This window comes from Castor canadensis, chromosome 9 (assembly GCF_047511655.1).
Source record: "Castor canadensis chromosome 9, mCasCan1.hap1v2, whole genome shotgun sequence".
Classification (NCBI taxonomy): domain Eukaryota; kingdom Metazoa; phylum Chordata; class Mammalia; order Rodentia; family Castoridae; genus Castor; species Castor canadensis.
In genome coordinates this window covers 81,354,398-81,370,326 of record NC_133394.1, presented here as the reverse complement: position 1 = coordinate 81,370,326, position 15,929 = coordinate 81,354,398, and the positions used below count along the sequence as shown (strand labels likewise).

General features: G+C 35.2%; 1 protein-coding gene across 2 annotated transcripts; it reads left to right on the top strand.

Annotated features, from left to right (window-relative positions):
- Nucleotides 1-3,783: 3,783 nt before the first annotated feature.
- Ibsp (integrin binding sialoprotein) lies at nucleotides 3,784-15,929 on the top strand. 2 transcript variants are annotated; one of them, XM_074041073.1, is made up of 8 exons: nucleotides 3,839-3,897; nucleotides 4,059-4,091; nucleotides 6,487-6,554; nucleotides 6,651-6,701; nucleotides 6,793-6,870; nucleotides 10,567-10,632; nucleotides 13,903-14,067; nucleotides 14,617-15,929. In XM_074041073.1, the coding sequence occupies exons 3-8, from the start codon at nucleotides 6,501-6,503 to the stop codon at nucleotides 15,142-15,144; spliced, it is 942 nt and encodes a 313-aa protein (XP_073897174.1). In that variant the 5' UTR covers nucleotides 3,839-3,897; nucleotides 4,059-4,091; nucleotides 6,487-6,500; the 3' UTR covers nucleotides 15,145-15,929. The 2 variants fall into 2 exon arrangements, with proteins under 2 accessions (XP_020010775.2, XP_073897174.1); XM_020155186.2 differs by lacking the exon at nucleotides 4,059-4,091 and having other exon boundaries at nucleotides 3,784-3,897.

Below are 15,929 nucleotides of genomic sequence, written 5' to 3'. Positions count from 1 at the left end.
ACAGGACTGTGAGAGTTAAGAAGGGAGACCTAATGTTTTGCATTCTTACCATAGTAAAAAAAATTTTAAAACTTATAAAATTGACAAAATAAAAGCTATCAGGAGACAAAACCAAGACTTTACCCTAATATTTGATTCTCAATTCTGTGACCATGAATTTGAGCAAAGTTCCCAGGATTAGAACATCAGTACTATAGCGTGACAAGTAGTAATGAGGACTTTGAAGAAAACTAAAGCAAGAAGAAAGAAGGGAGAAGGTTGAGAAGGTTGGCTTCCAAAGAAATGAAGAGACAGTGCTAATAGGTGCACAGCTGAGTACATGCAGCAGGTAAGAAAGAGGGTGGATCTCAATTGAGTGTAGGTTTTTCCGGAAATGACTCATTTTGCAGAGCAGTTGATCATGGCGCGCCAGTGAAATGAATGTATGTCCATATCCTATCTAATCAACCTGCTTAAATGAAAAGAAGTGCCACAATAATGGACATTGCAGTTAAAAGTGTTGGGACAACCCTGATTATAAAAATCAAAGCTAGTAAGGATCTGTACTTTTTCCTCTAGCACTATCCTTTCCTCTAGCATTATCCTTTCTCATGCAGTGAGAAAACATGAATGAATCTAAACAGTTTAAGAGCTAGAGGACTACTGGAGGATATACAGCCTTTAATAAGGTACTAAAAATAGGTCATAGAATATTAGAAATCGAAAAGACCTTATAGATCATCTACTTTAATAATTTCCTTTTAAAAAATCTGTTTATGGTGTGGCAGAGTGGTTCAAGTGGTAGAGCGCCTGCCTAGCAAGTGGAAGACCCTGAGTTCAAACCCCTGTACTGCCAAAAAAATCTGTTTATAGACCATTTGAAACATACTTAGAAGCAGAAAGAAGTATTATGAACCAGTTAAATTGTTCCCATTACCATTAATATGGCCACCCTACATTGTCTCCACTCCAGATAGTTGTTTCATCTCAAAAGATAAGAAATATTTTATAATATCATGCCTAAAAATTTAATAGAAATTGCTTAATACCATATAATACCTGGATAGCATTCTGTATTTCGCTTTATATTTGTAGCTGGAGTCTTTTTTAAACTATAGTTTCCCCTTCTATTTCATTTTTCCTGCTACTTTATTGGAGAAACCAGGTGTGTCTAATAAAGTTTGCAACCATCTGACTTTTGCTGAATAATGTATTCCATCCTGTCATTTCACATGTTCTTCTATACCTGAATTTCCTCTAACCTGGTAGATAGAGAGGCTTGACCAAATTCACATTCAGTTATTTGACAGAATGCTCTATGGTCAATGAAGGCACGCAATGGCTGATCTTTTTTTAAACTTTGGTGAAAACATCCTCATTTTTTATAAAGTTTAATTAAAGTGAAACCTCAAAGTGGTTGAGTGGTAGAATCAAGTTAGTGGGAAACTCAAGAATAAAACTCCAGTCTTGGTTCTCAGCCTCCACCCCTTTCATTATATGATTACATCACTGTCAACAGATGCCTCCTGAGTGACTGTAGCATAGTGGTACTCTATTAGGTATTGCATAAGATATGGTCCCATAACTCACAAAATCATCCAGGCCAGAAATCCAAAAGGCATCCTAGGCTTCTCTTATTTTCATTGTGTCCTACTAATTTTATCTATGCAATCTCCCTCACATTTGCTCCCCTCAGGAGCAAATCCTACTGCTTAAGTTCAGACCTTCATCTTTGCCTTCTAGGACCATGACGACAGCCATTTCAAGTTCCTCCTCTGTAACAGTCTTGGTTTTCTCAACCACTTTTGCCACATCATCAAAAGACTTTTTTTCCCCAAACTGAAAATCTAAAGGTGTTGTTTTTCTGCTCTAACTCTGGTATTCTCAATGTCTAGGATGGATTTCATACTCCACTTGTAACCTATAGCTCTCTCCATCACTTGACTTTGCTGTCTGACCAATCTTATCAACACTACATCTGCTCACTGAATTCCAGCCTATGGAATTATTGAAGTCGTCTGACTGTGACAGCAAAGGTAGGCAGTGATTAAACGTAGGAGTTGTAGGGGCTGGGCATGGTGGGAAACGCCTATTATCCCAGCTACATGAGATTCCATAGTAGGAGGATCGTGGATGAAAGTCAGCCCTGGTAAAGTTAATGAAAGACTCTATTTGAAAAAAAAAAACTAAAACCAAAAGTACTGGGTGCATGACTCAAGTAGCAGAGTGCTTGTGTTGAGGCCCTGAGTTCAGTCCTTCGGCACTGGGGAAAAAAAGTGCAAGCTCTAGAGTTAGATAGACTTGAGTTTGATCCATTGATTTCCCCACTGACCACATATGCAGTCCAAGGCGCACTTACCACTATTTACCTAACCTAACCTGCATAATGGCAACAATGCGTGTTTGCTGCGTGTGAGGAATGAGTGAGATAGCACAGGGAACGGCTAGCGTATGGGCATGCACTAAATATGAAGTGGTGCTATGTGGAGTTCGTTCCCAGGAATACTTCCCTTTTCCTTCTTGATAACCTCTGCCCTCTTGACACTGCAGGGTGTAAGGACGCTGTTCCATGGCTCTGTTGTCAGTGAAAATAAACTATCAGCACCTGGGACCCTTGTAGACATCTCAGCATCTGTGCCTTATGGCTATATGCTTTTTTCCCTTCACAACTGGGAAGAATTTTAAAGACAAGAACCAAAATTTTCTTGTTTGGTTCCCCACATCCTACAACATGGCCTGGCTCAGTAGAAAGCTCAGCAATTCGAAGAGTGTTAAGCTGAACTAAATTCACAGGCTTGGATGGAACTGAAAGAATCTATCAACTTCTCTTCTTCTGATTCTATTTTCTAAACAACTTGAAATATTTTAGATAAATTTTCCAAACACTAAAGATTGACTGGCATACAACTAAATAGTGATATTTGTTAATTTTTGGTTTCTCTAATTTTTGTGAAGTAGACTGGACAAAGGGTATCCAAAGTACTAAGTTATATTTCTCTTTGCAAATTAAAAAAATCAGTACTTCAGACTGTCAGTCCATTTATTGTGGGTTTGGTTTTCATGAATCATGACAATTGTTTGCTTCCGCCAGCCCTTGTAATTTTTCTCTTTACTCATTGGAAAGAAATTAAATATGAAAATGAATAGAAAACGGTATACACAAGCCCAAAAAAATAAAATGAGGTAACCTCATTTGCACAGAAGGAGTCACAAAATGCATGTTCTAAAGAATTTTATTTCACAAAATAAAAGATGAAATCTGCCTCTCAGAAGCAGGGTCCTCAAAACTTAGCTTTTACTCAGCATTGTGCTGTAGCAAATACATCTTATAAGTCTGACTGATTTAATTGTGTTGGTTTTAATTTATGAGCCACTGAAGCTTATTTCAGGAAGCAATATAAAATAATTGATAGTAAAAATATTATGGAGCATAAAGTCCTTTTCCTTATTATTTCATTTCTTTTTTAGCTAATGTAGGATTGCATTTAATGCCAGTAAGTTTTCCTTTCTTTCAACATAGTGAAAACCTGTCTAATTATGAAATTTTTAAATGGCTAAATCCTTTGCTATTTATTTTAATTCAAATCCAGTATATTATTATATATATTCAGAACTCAAACTATTCATCTTCATCTAAACCTTCAATTAAATTCCACAATGCAAACCTCTTGGCACTGGAACCACGTTTCATGTTTATTCAACTGAGCCTGTGTCTTGAAAAAGTGTTGAAGTTTGGGGGTTTTCGGGTGAGAAAGCCTCATTCTGACATCACCCTGGCCACGACAGTGATTGGCTGATGGAAGGCAAAGAAGGGTTTATAGCCAGCAAGAGCAAGTGAATGAGTGAGTGAGAGAGCAGAGCAAACAATCTGTGTCACTCACTCACTGAGCCTCCTCCTCTCCCCAGAACTGCCAAAGGGTAAGATTTGACACTTCGTTATCTTACAGTTAGACACTCCAAGTTTACATCTCTGGGCTCGACTTTGAATTTGCAATTAAATATGCATCTTATTGCACTGTGTAGCATAGCTTATGTGATTTAACATTTGCTTACTATTAAATGAGTATCTCTGATTTTAGATTCTTCTCAAAAGACTGAGCTTGTTAACTTAGGTATGTAAATAAACCCTTAATAATTATGCTTCTTACTTTCTATTTCTGCACATAATAGGCAACTGTTTCTCATTCTGATCTATTGAATATAACCTGACCAAAATACTATTTTATATTTGCAAATCTGCCTAGATATATTCAGATTTCTCCATAAATTATTCCTAGTTTGTATTTCAATCATATATAATATTTTTTCAATATGTTATACATTAAGGCTCAAAATATTAATATGTTTTAGCTCTAAAATCAGTATGGAAAATACAAAGTACTAGAGAAATAAGTAATTTGGTACCTTGTCGTGCTCTTCCCAATAAAAGCTTGTAATTAGATTCTTAAAATGGTCATTTAAGGATGTTTCAGTTGTTTTCTTAGTCAGCCCTGGGCACTATAGAGGTCTTTGTTTTTTGGTGAATCATGAAGTAAATAAAATGAGATTTATTTTAGGTAGGCAGCCAGTTTCTGTCTACATGAATCATTTGGTTCTTCAAAAATATTTTTTATCCCTCCAATAGTGTCATCTAGTTATTTTATGATGTGTTATGAGAAATTTATGTCATCACAACTCATTCTACAGTTCTGTGCATTTAAGTTTTTAGCTCTTTAAATATTATAACTATTCTAATTATTTTCATAGCTACAAAGTGATAATCTTCCTGCTTGCTGATGGGCTCCACCAGGGGCAGCAAAAATCAGTTTATTATTTTGAACACCCCAACTGTCATTAAAGTTTCTTAAACAGGTAGAGTCCTCTTCAGGAACAAAGCCTCTTTATGCCCACGTGCTCATCAAAACCATTTACTAAGACAGAGGGGTCTGTGAGGAAGCATCTAAGCATCAAAATCCAAAGAGCCACTTGGTCACAATAACCGAGTGTGACCTCGGGTCCAAGGTGGCCTCATGCCAAATCCTGCTCAATGTTTACTGAGTATCAGATGCTCAGTATGCATGTGATGACTCCTGAGTGATGAGAATAAAATTTGAAACCTACCTACAGGGCACAGTAGATGACATGGGTTTTGTCATTTGAAAGACTACTTTTTGAAGTGTTTTTATGGGAAATTGGCCTCTTCATTATATGTTGCTTCTAAAATGTTGCCAAACTGTCTGCAGGCATGAGATTGCTCCATCAGTTAATGTGTACACAAATGCAAGTGTCACTAGGCTCTCAGTCAAGAGTCTTCAACCTCTACATGATAGAATTTTCAATTTGTAGAAATGGAAAATGGTAAAATTTCACTCTCTTCTTTTTACTTATGAGGAATCTTTGTGGAACCGAAGATCCCTGCATTGCTGAAACCCCAGGACTGTTCAGGACTGTCCCCACCTTAGAGCTGCATCTCTATAGAATCAAAATCTCCACCCATAGCTACCACCCCCTACCCCAAAGAACCTCTGATCCATTCTATTTCAGTCTCCATAGTAACTGATGAAAAGCTTAAATAGAGCTGGAGAACATCTAATTTGAGGAAATTTGTCCCTGACATCTCACCACAAGATTCTGAAGATCTCTTCTCATAGAATCATTTTTAGGCAAGCACTTGGCTGCTACATGTCCTGAGGATAGTATTTCATGTACTGTGGATCATTTCTCTCCTCTCTCTATTTCTGTCTGTCTTTCTGTGTCTGTCTGCCTGCCTGTCTCTTTCTCTCTCTCATACACACACACACACACACACACACACACACTATTCCAAGATAGTCATAGAAAAATGCCTTCTACCCCTTATTGTACAAATTAACTGTTAGTTTGAAATCTATGCATGGCAGCTGGAAACTTCTGGTTGCTCATTGCATTCAAGTCACCATTTAAGTATATTCAGATTTGCTTGGGTTTGAATTATAAATGAACAGGGCAGAGAAGTACACTAACAATTCATTCCACTAAGTTGACACTCCCTTGTCAATGCTACTGAGAGGCCACCTCCCCCAGTGTGAAACTTTGAGTATTCAAAACTCCTTTCAGTGGTGTAATGATCTTCCATGACAAATCACAGCAAAACAGACTAAAATTAAATGTGCAACTCAAGACTGTTCAAAAAGGTGGGCAAAGTCACTCTTCAACAGTTTAAGTGGAAGGAAGAATTTGAAAATAAATGCAGAGTTTGTGTGTGTGTTCCTGGGGATTAAACCCAGGACCTTGCACATGCTATGCAAATGTTTTACTTTTAAGCTATACCTTCAGCCCAGAAATTTAGTTCTAATTAGTCCAAATGATAATTAGACAGAAACAAAAGTAAGGTAAATACTTCATCTTTGAGTATGAGTAAAAAATTATGTACTTAAACTGTTTTTAATAAATAAAAACATTTATTTAATAAATAAATTTATTTAATAAATAAAAAGCATTAATAAATGCTTTTTGTATTTATTGGTCTTACCACTTTATTAATTCCAGAAAAAATCACCAAAATGAAGACTGCTCTCATTTTGCTCAGCATTTTGGGAATGGCCTGTGCTTTTTCAGTAAGTTCTTTATTAAAAACCCATAGTTTCTTTTTCCAATTTTGTCATTTTATGTAAAGAAAAAGATATGTAATAATTGAATTTTCTTTTAAACAGATGAAAAATTTGCATCGAAGCGTCAAATTAGAAGATTCTGAAGAAAATGGGGTACCTAACTTTAGCATACTTCTCTGGCCTGTAGTAATTCTCGATTTGTTGTACATTCATCATGAATATGACGTTAATTTTGTTTGCACAGGTTTTTAAGTACAGGCCACGATATTATCTTTACAAGCATGCCTACTTTTATCCTCCTCTGAAAAGATTTCCAGTTCAGGTAAGCAGAAGTTAATTTTCCTTTTCACCTATTACAGTTTAAAAGGGATCAAATTTAATATCAGAACACCTAAGTTCAACTCTCAATAAAATTGAGCCAGAGCAACTGCTTAGTATGGAAAACTTGTTTTAAATATGATAAAATAAAGTTTATTTCTAATTTTTATTTTAAAGTAGAGCTATGAACAGAGTAAAATCATCTGGGCCCAATCTAGGATGATATAATTAAAACAAATATCATGCTATAGTACGTTCAGGTGTTTTAGGAGACATGATGGCAAAACTGGTTCATTTTATCATTGCTGATGATTAAGACAGTTATGAGTTCACCAATTGTCATTACAGTTGAGTCAGTGCTGTCATACAGCTGTTTTACATCTTATAATTCAGAGTCCTCTAACTGAGAACAGGGAATTGACTTCAAACACCAAAGACTTAAAACAACAACCTTGGTAATCAATGGTAATTGCTTAAGACTTCCTGAACCTTTAACCTGTGTGGGTGACTAACACCATAGGTGATACATTGGAGTATAATTATATCACAAAGGTGGCCTAAAAATTGCAGAGAGAAATTCAGGAAGTGTACTAAAAAGCCTGTGAAAAAAATAAACCATCCTTAATGTTTGCAAACAAAAAGGAAAGTAACTAAAACTAAAAATAAAAGTTTCCATTTTTGCTGGGTTACCTGTGAAGAGGACTTTTGACAACTGGAGGGTGTGGTGTTGATTTTAAATATACAGCAAACCAGACTTGCACTATTTTTATGACTATACAGTTAGGTTCAGAGCACCAATTATGCACCATTTGACCCAGGACTCCTGAGACACTAAAGGCAGTCAGGACGCTGAAAACGCTACCTCAGCACAGTGGCTTGGCATCATATCTCACCGTCTGTCAGGCTAACCCATCTCTAACAATGCTAGGAAATGGCAATCTTCAAGTATTCCTAGCACCATAATAATTATGGGGAATTTGTGTGGCCACAAAAATATGAGCATAAATGATACAAGAGCTGTGGGTTTTCAGAATTATCTTCCATTCCTTGGCTTACCTCAGGCCCAGAAATAAACACTGCTCATTTGGAAGTTTGTCCTCTTTCTTAAACTAAACAGAAACGATCTGGTCAGAAATGATGATAATAAATTCTAGTTTCTGATCAGATCCTCAATATTTCTGAAATATCTGATATTTAGTTATACACATTCCCACCTAGTTATTTTTATAGATACATATGTGTAGTCCAATTAAAAATTCCACAGTGAAATGATATTAGAAGTTAGTTCTTAGTATCAAATAGACTCAAAGGTCATACATCTTAATATACAAATTTTTCTCATATTATATTAATAAGGCTTTGTCTAAACTAATGTAGAATTTGTAAGATCATTATTTTAAAACAGACAGTAAAATACATTTCTTAATCCAACTGTCTGAAATGTTTATGACTACTCTCCTACTTTACAAAGTTTTATTTCTCTGAATTAAATTAACTGAAGTCTTTAATATTCAAAATTGTCATCTCTAATTGCATTAAGCTGTATTGGCTTTGAAATTCATGTTTTATTCAAACAAATCTATGTTTATATACACTCATTTCTAAAATACCAACTTGCATGAAATATGTCATATGGATTACAAAACTATCAGCAGCCTACTATAGTTTATCAATCTGCCAGACTATATGAAAGTACAAGTAAGCTTAATAACCTAAGTTGTTCTAGTTGAAAATTTATCTTTTATTATTCAAATGATATTTGATTGGCATGTGAACTCTTAGAGGGCAAGAATTTCTTCTTATATTTCTTTTACCTGATGCAGTTAAGATACAGATGTGGGTTTTCAGAACTGTCTTCCATTAAAGAAGTCTTCCATGTATCTATATATCTACATATCCTTCATATATCTATGTAAGTATTAGAATAAGTTCTGGAAGACCAGTAGGACCTAATGACAGATTGCTAAGAAGGTATAAATGAAAGAAAGGGAAAAAAGCAAATGCTAGTTTCAAGTTATTCCATATAGCTCATAAATGTTTCTCACTGCAGACACTGATGGAAGAGTGATGGGGTTGGGATAGGGAGAAAGCTAGAGGCAAGAAAGCATTGAAAATGGCTGAAACACCACCACTTAAAAAACAGCTCTGATTGTATAAATATACTATCTTCTATATTTAATTTAACTAACAAATAGAAATAGCTCAAATGTAATAATCTGCTGTATTTACCCTCTGGGCAAGGGAAGGCACACCATTAAGGTCATGGTAGTAAAAGGCAGGTCCAGTTATTCTTTTTTCCACTTGAGGTTGTTCTTGGCTCAAGGGGACAAGTAATCCCCTCCCTAGTGTGGAGGGATTACTTCAGATGTGGCCATCTGAAGAATTAGGTCAACAGGGACGACCCTGAGGAGGACAAGGATGTGTTGTCTCCAACCCAATGTCAAACCTATAGGTTAAAGTTTCTTCTGCAGTCATATTCTCCAAATGCAAGGTATGCAACTGATTCTCAGAAACAAAGCTGAAATTTGCAGGGCAGGAGAAGACAGAATCTGAAGTTGGGGAGCCATTTGATATCGGCTGGATGCAGAAAGGAAAGGGAAATTCAGTTTGGGTTATCTTTGGTAGGAAGACAAATAATTCCTTGTACTGTTTTGAAGATTCTCATAACAGATATCTAGATTTACATTTCATTTAAAAAACTAGTAAATTTTGGGCTTGAGATATGACTCAATGATAGAGTGCTTTTCTAGCATGCACAATGCTCTGGGTTTAATCCACAATGCCCTCCCTCCCACCACCACTACAAAAAGAGTAACAGCTCATTAACTTGTAATTGACTTTTTCATATACAGAATCCTTGATTTAATCTTATTCAATGCCAAGATCTTTAGAGGGATGGTTCTCTGTAAGTCTCCTAAATGAGTAAATGAATACATTTTTCTCCTATGTAATTTATCTTGTGTATATAAATTAACGTAATCTTTAAAATTAGCTTTAATTAAATTGATGGACACTAATAACACAAATTTAATTTCTTTTCTTTTTAAAATTTTCCATTTTTAATTGTTGTGCTGGGTGGGAGTACATTGTGGCATTTACAAAAGTTCTTTAAATCAGATATCTTTAAATCAAATTCTAATTTAGATTCACTGGGAACCTCATTATTTAAAAGAATCACCTAATTACGACTTATATATTGCAATAAGCTAAATCATCATTTTGTTTACGCTTTGCAGAGAGAAATAAAACAATGACCTCTGACTTAGTTTAAGATCTGCTTGATTTGTTGGGAAAAATCACAACTTTGGGGGTTTCTGCCTCTTTCTCTGAAAAATAAAAAGATTGGACCAAATCATTCCTTCATTCTTTCAGAATGAAACAGTTCTGTCATTCATTACTTGAGTTTTTACATACAGAAATTTTCAGCAATTGTCAAGGCTTTGGGGATTGAAAGTAAAATATCCCAATTTACATCTTGATCATTGTAAAATGCCTCTTTTTCTCTCACCTCATTTCATGTATGCCCAATGGCCTCATATCTTGTTCACTAGCATAAGACCTTTCTAAGTAAATCAATCAATCAAGATGACAATAAGTAGTTCAAGTAAATCTTTGTGTGTATTTTATATTATTTTGATTAAAAGGAAATTTTAATGCTGTTGAGTATCTATGCATATATATATGCATCTATCTTTTTTAGGGAAATAGTGACTCTTCTGAAGAAAATGGATATGGTGATAGTTCAGAAGAGGAGGAGGAAGAAGAGGTAAGAAATTAGCATTCTTTTCATGACAAGCCAGGCAGCAAAAAAATAACAAACAAACAAAAAACTCCAAATAGGAAACTAGTCTACTGGTCTGGACTCAGCAAATAGCTGAGTTGACATCTTACCAATGGCCCACAGTCTTCTATTTTGGAAAAGTAGAATGTTATTTCAATTAGAATCAACTGAACAGCCTGTTTAAAACACTATTGCAGCTTGGGGTTAAAATTACCTTAAGTGGTACACAAAAGCAAAAGTGTCTCCAGTTTAAGTGGGAGAAATACCAAATCTGTTAAAAACAGCAGGAAATATTATTTATATTTAGGTGGTTATAACTTGATGGCAGAATACAAGTACATAGTAATCCTGAACCATGTGCTGAACTTTTAAAATTCAGCTTTGTCAGTGGTAGTGTGACAAGCTGATTTATATCCTGTATAGAAATACTGGGATGCATTTGCCTTCCATAATCTACAGGATAGGGTTGTTCTTTTTAATAGGAATTTAATGGGTTCTTTTGTCTACTAACAAAATTCATATTCTTATAGAAATGAAAATTTAAAGATGACTGTAATTCATCTACATATCTTGGAAATTGTACTATTATGTTTATAACTATCCCTCTTGCCTAAGGAAACATACTAATTAGGATGAATTTTTTTGTATAGTTAATTATAGTTGACTGGTTTGGGAACTGTCTAAATTTAGATATTTTAGGTGGTATTTATGAATAGAATATAACTGTCAAAAATGGAGCATGTATAAGTCTCAACTATCTTGAAAACAAAATGATGTGGGAACTTGAAAGACAATGAATTATTAGTTTGGCTTTTTAAAAAAGTAGCATTTCTAGTACCATAATTACATTAATAGCTTGAAGGAAGGCCTTCCAAGAATGGTAAGCTAGTACCAGGAAAAATGCCACATACTAAATCCCATGAAATTTTGGCTGGAGTTCATGTAGTAATCTTAAATAAGAACTAATCTAGGGTTATCCATTTAACTATAGGTATTTGCTATACAGCGATTGTAAAATTGACTTTACCACTAGATTTCCCATTCAGATTGCATACCTTTTGGCATGAGATCTTCATTTTTTCTTTTTTTTTTTTTTTTTTTGGTGGTGGTGGTTGAAGATGGAGAAAGGTTAAGCTCCCCATGGAGCTCTTATGAAATCATGCACACTCAAAATTTTATCCATCTCTGAACATTTATGATCCTCCCAGACTTATTTACAAACACTTCTTGACTCAGTGGACCATAGTTTAGAATTTATCTTTGGGGAAAGTACTGTGCTGGACCCTCCTTTGTATTTCCTCATACTGCCTTGCGTAATTTCTGATACATTTACAGTGCCCAGTAAATATTTGGTGGTTTTGTTTTGAAAGTTCAGAGGAATAAAAGCATCAAAAATCATTTAGTAAAAACAATCATGGAAAAGTGAGTGAATAAAACTGGGAATCTTTCATCATGAAGAAATTCTGGAATGACTTCTTCCCTAAAATTTAGTTCTCAATTTAGGTTAAGTAAAGAATCCCCAGGAACTGCATTTTCGTGAGGAAGGTACTTACCCATATTTTCTATTTGAAGAATATATGTTTTTCCCTACTCCTAAACTATTCAGCTTCACTTAAAAAGTTTTTCATATTGAAATACACATAATAAAATTATCATAATAAAATTGATTGCTCATTGAAATTCCAGAAAGTGAACACACAAGTAAAATCAGCACTCATATCAAAAAGCAGCTCATGCTTTGTACTCCACTCTGTTCATTCACTAACCCCCACCAAGGGCAACAACTACTTTGACTTCTAACAGATGAGTTATTTCTGTCTTTTTTGTATATTATATATACCTATATACATACATCTATATACGTAGGATTATATGGCATGCACTTTTTTGTATATGGCTTCTGCTCTCCCCTTCAGAGATTCATCCATATTGTTTTGTAGTTGTAGACAGTTCACTCTTACTGTCAGTATTTCATTATGTGAATGTACTACAAAGTACTACTTTTCTGATGAGTAGCATTTGGGCAGTTCCAAGTTAAGTCTGTTACAAAGAGTGCTGCTATGAACATTCTAGAACTTCTGGTAAACATATACTTTTGATTTCTGGAGGCCATTTTGTCTTACATTGAAATTTAGGAGTTAAAAGATATGTCTATGTTCAACCTTAATAAATGCAACCAAATAGTTTGAAGATAATGCATCAACAGACTGCTCTATCTTCCTTTTAATATCCTTAAATTAGGTATCTAGGACAAGAAAAGATGTTGTAGGAAGAAATGTGGAAGTTGGGAGATTGAGCCTTTAGTCATGACCCAGCAGCTAATTGCTATTTACTTGACTTCAGACAAGTCATTTATCCCACTGGATTTTGGATTTTTTCACCTGTGAGATGAGTGTGTTGCACCCAACTATTATAGACTCTTACTCTAAGAATCTTTCTAAGGCTGGTAATAATTTCTCCTGTTACCACCAAAAGGTTTAATCTGTGTTTGAAAGTCATAAAATGAAAAAAAAAAATAGCATAGTGTTTGTAGGATATTAGACACAGTTAGTTTGGAAATTATTTTGGGGTGGACTCTGGTAGTACCAAGACCCTTCCTTGAAACTTTGAAGTTTACAAATTTGATGAAAAAAAAAAACCATTCTGCTTTAGTCATTTTGTTTTCATAATAAAGCAAGCTAAATCTGGGTTTTGTTTGTTTGTTTGGAGTCTTAAAGTTACCCTAATATAACAATCTTCTAAAAATACACTTAAAGTGCAATTTCCAGTACTCATTTAAAGTAAATTCTATATAGATAGGAAAACCTGACATTGAATATTAGGTATGAATTACATTGAGAGATTAGTTCAAAAACAAATAATTGCCTAACAGCATGGAATAAAAGCAAATGTTACAGGTCATGTGAGCATTCATTTTAAGAGGGGTAATTAAAAAAAACATATTCATGCAATAACATAATACACTCTGAGAATTTCTTGGTGTGTCTAATCATCTTCTTGGTCTAGACAAAGTGACTGATACCTTGAAAAATATCTTAAGTTGGTAAAATAGAAGGCAAAAATGACTAACACACTATAATGTGGTAAACAGAATGAAATACCTGAAGTTCTTAGAAATAAGAAGTGCAGATAGAGGCAGAGTGATAAGCGAGCTGAAGGATCCAAAGACTTTCCAAGCCATGCTTCCTACTATCAACCAATCTTAGTAATTTTCCAGCCAAAATAAGGTTTCTTGCTATGGATTATTTTCACCAGGAGACCTCAAATGAAGAAGAAAACAATGAAGACTCCAATGGAAATGAAGATGAAGAATCTGAGGCTGAGAATTCCACACTCTCTACTGTAACTCTTGGCTATGGGGAAGAAATCACTCCTGGAACAGAGAGTGTAGGGTTCGCTGCAATCCAGCTTCCTAAGAAGGTAGTCATTCCCCCAAAATCTTAATTCTGTATTCATTTCTCTACTGAATTCTAAGATTTTCCCAACACTGTACACCTAGTATTTTATATATCTTCATTAATTGATGGACAAATATAATTTCTCTGTTTAAAAATGAAGAAAGAGCTTCTCCCAGTCAAATTCTCTTCCCATGTTACTACACTGACTTTTATACATTATAGCAGAAGACGAAGGACAGGGATAGAAAAATGGTTCCAAGTTCCTGAGAGGTACCATTGCATTTCAGGGGAGAGGAATCCAAGAGAGTGAAGGTGAGTGGCAAAACTTTAGGAAGTGTACTCCAGTGAAGACTTAACAGGCACATCTCCCCCAATCAAAACCCTTTATGAAGGTACTTATTATGAATTTTTAAAACCTTCATCAATTCTTTTGTAAATTAAATTGGCTTCAATTTAAAATGGTATCAAGAACAAGGTTGTCACTACAGAGCACTGTACTAGATGAGGTGATGGCTTTAAGTATAAAGTTTTTCACACCTAGATTTGAATTCTTTCAAACCTTTTCTTTCAGGCTGGGGGTATAGGAAATAAGGCTAAAAAAGTGAAGGAAAGTGATGAAGAAGAAGAAGAGGAAGAAAATGAAAATGAAGAAAATGAAGCTGAAGTAGATGAAAATGAACAAGGCATAAATGGCACCAGCACCAACAGTACAGAGGTAGAAAATGGTAAAAGCAATGGTGGTGGAGACAATGGGGAAGAAGAGGGCGAAGAAGAAAGTGTCACTGGAACCAGTGCAGGAGAAACCACTGCCACTATTGCTGGCTTTCAGACAACAACTTCTCCAAATGGTGGCTTTGAACCTACAACTCCCCCACAGGAGGTCTATGGAACCACCTCCCCACCATTTGGCAAAACCACCACCGTTGACTATGAGGGAGAGTATGAACAAATAGGCAACAATGAGTATGACAATGGATATGAAGTCTATGACAATGAGAATGGGGAACCTCGTGGGGACACTTACCGAGCGTATGAGGACGAGTACAGCTACTACAAGGGGCAAGGCTATGATGGTCAAAATTACTACTACCATCAGTGAAGGCCCAGCCTGGGATGAATTCCCCATTCTTTCATGGCATCTGGCTGCCATTTTCAGCGTACAACTCAGGAAAGTGCAATATAATAAATGTGCATATTATGATGTGGAGTGGTGCTTCTGTTCCAAAGTGATTTTCTAAAATTGCTTCTGCGAGTAATGGCTTCTTGTTGCTTTTCCATGGTATGTTTCTGAAATGTCATTGCAAACCAGGGCCATTTATCAAGAAGTGCACCAATCCATGAAATGGAATTAGATTGTTTTAAGGTTGTAGCTCTATAAATGGCATTTGTAGCATGTTTGTACTATTGCTAACTGGCTAAACATACCCTTTGTACAAGAAGTACTTCTAGGAAGAGATTCATTGACATTACTGATACCATATGCAACAAATATGTAGTCCCTTAATCAAACTACCTATCCAACACTGTATATCAGGCTCAATTAACATCCTCTATTTTTATGTGACTTATATGCATATTCTATCTATGGGTTTTATCACCAATAAAAATGCAGTTCTTCAAGTGTGTTATAATTAAGAAGAAAAGGGAGATGTGGAGAATGCATAAAGGTGAAACAAGTGCGGGAGCAATTCAGCTAAGGGACAAAAGTTTATTTACACTATGGCTTAAAACTCAGAGAAATCGTAAACATTTTCTCCTGGGTATATTGGTATAACTAATATTTTGTCATAATTGTGGGCAGTATCAGCCATGTGTATTAGGGGAATAAATGACTTTTAATTACCAGACTTTAAAAATATAAATAAAAGACTTGTTAAATTTGAA

What these genes read in the sequence shown, in the direction of transcription:
- Ibsp (XM_020155186.2), top strand. Translation starts at nt 6,501, where the DNA reads ATGAAGACTGCTCTCATTTTGCTCAGCATTTTGGGAATGGCCTGTGCT. An exon ending in GAATGGCCTGTGCTTTTTCA is followed by an intron (nt 6,555 to 6,650) that starts GTAAGTTCTTTA and finishes TCTTTTAAACAG; the next exon opens with ATGAAAAATTTGCATCGAAG. An exon ending in AAGATTCTGAAGAAAATGGG is followed by an intron (nt 6,702 to 6,792) that starts GTACCTAACTTT and finishes TTGTTTGCACAG; the next exon opens with GTTTTTAAGTACAGGCCACG.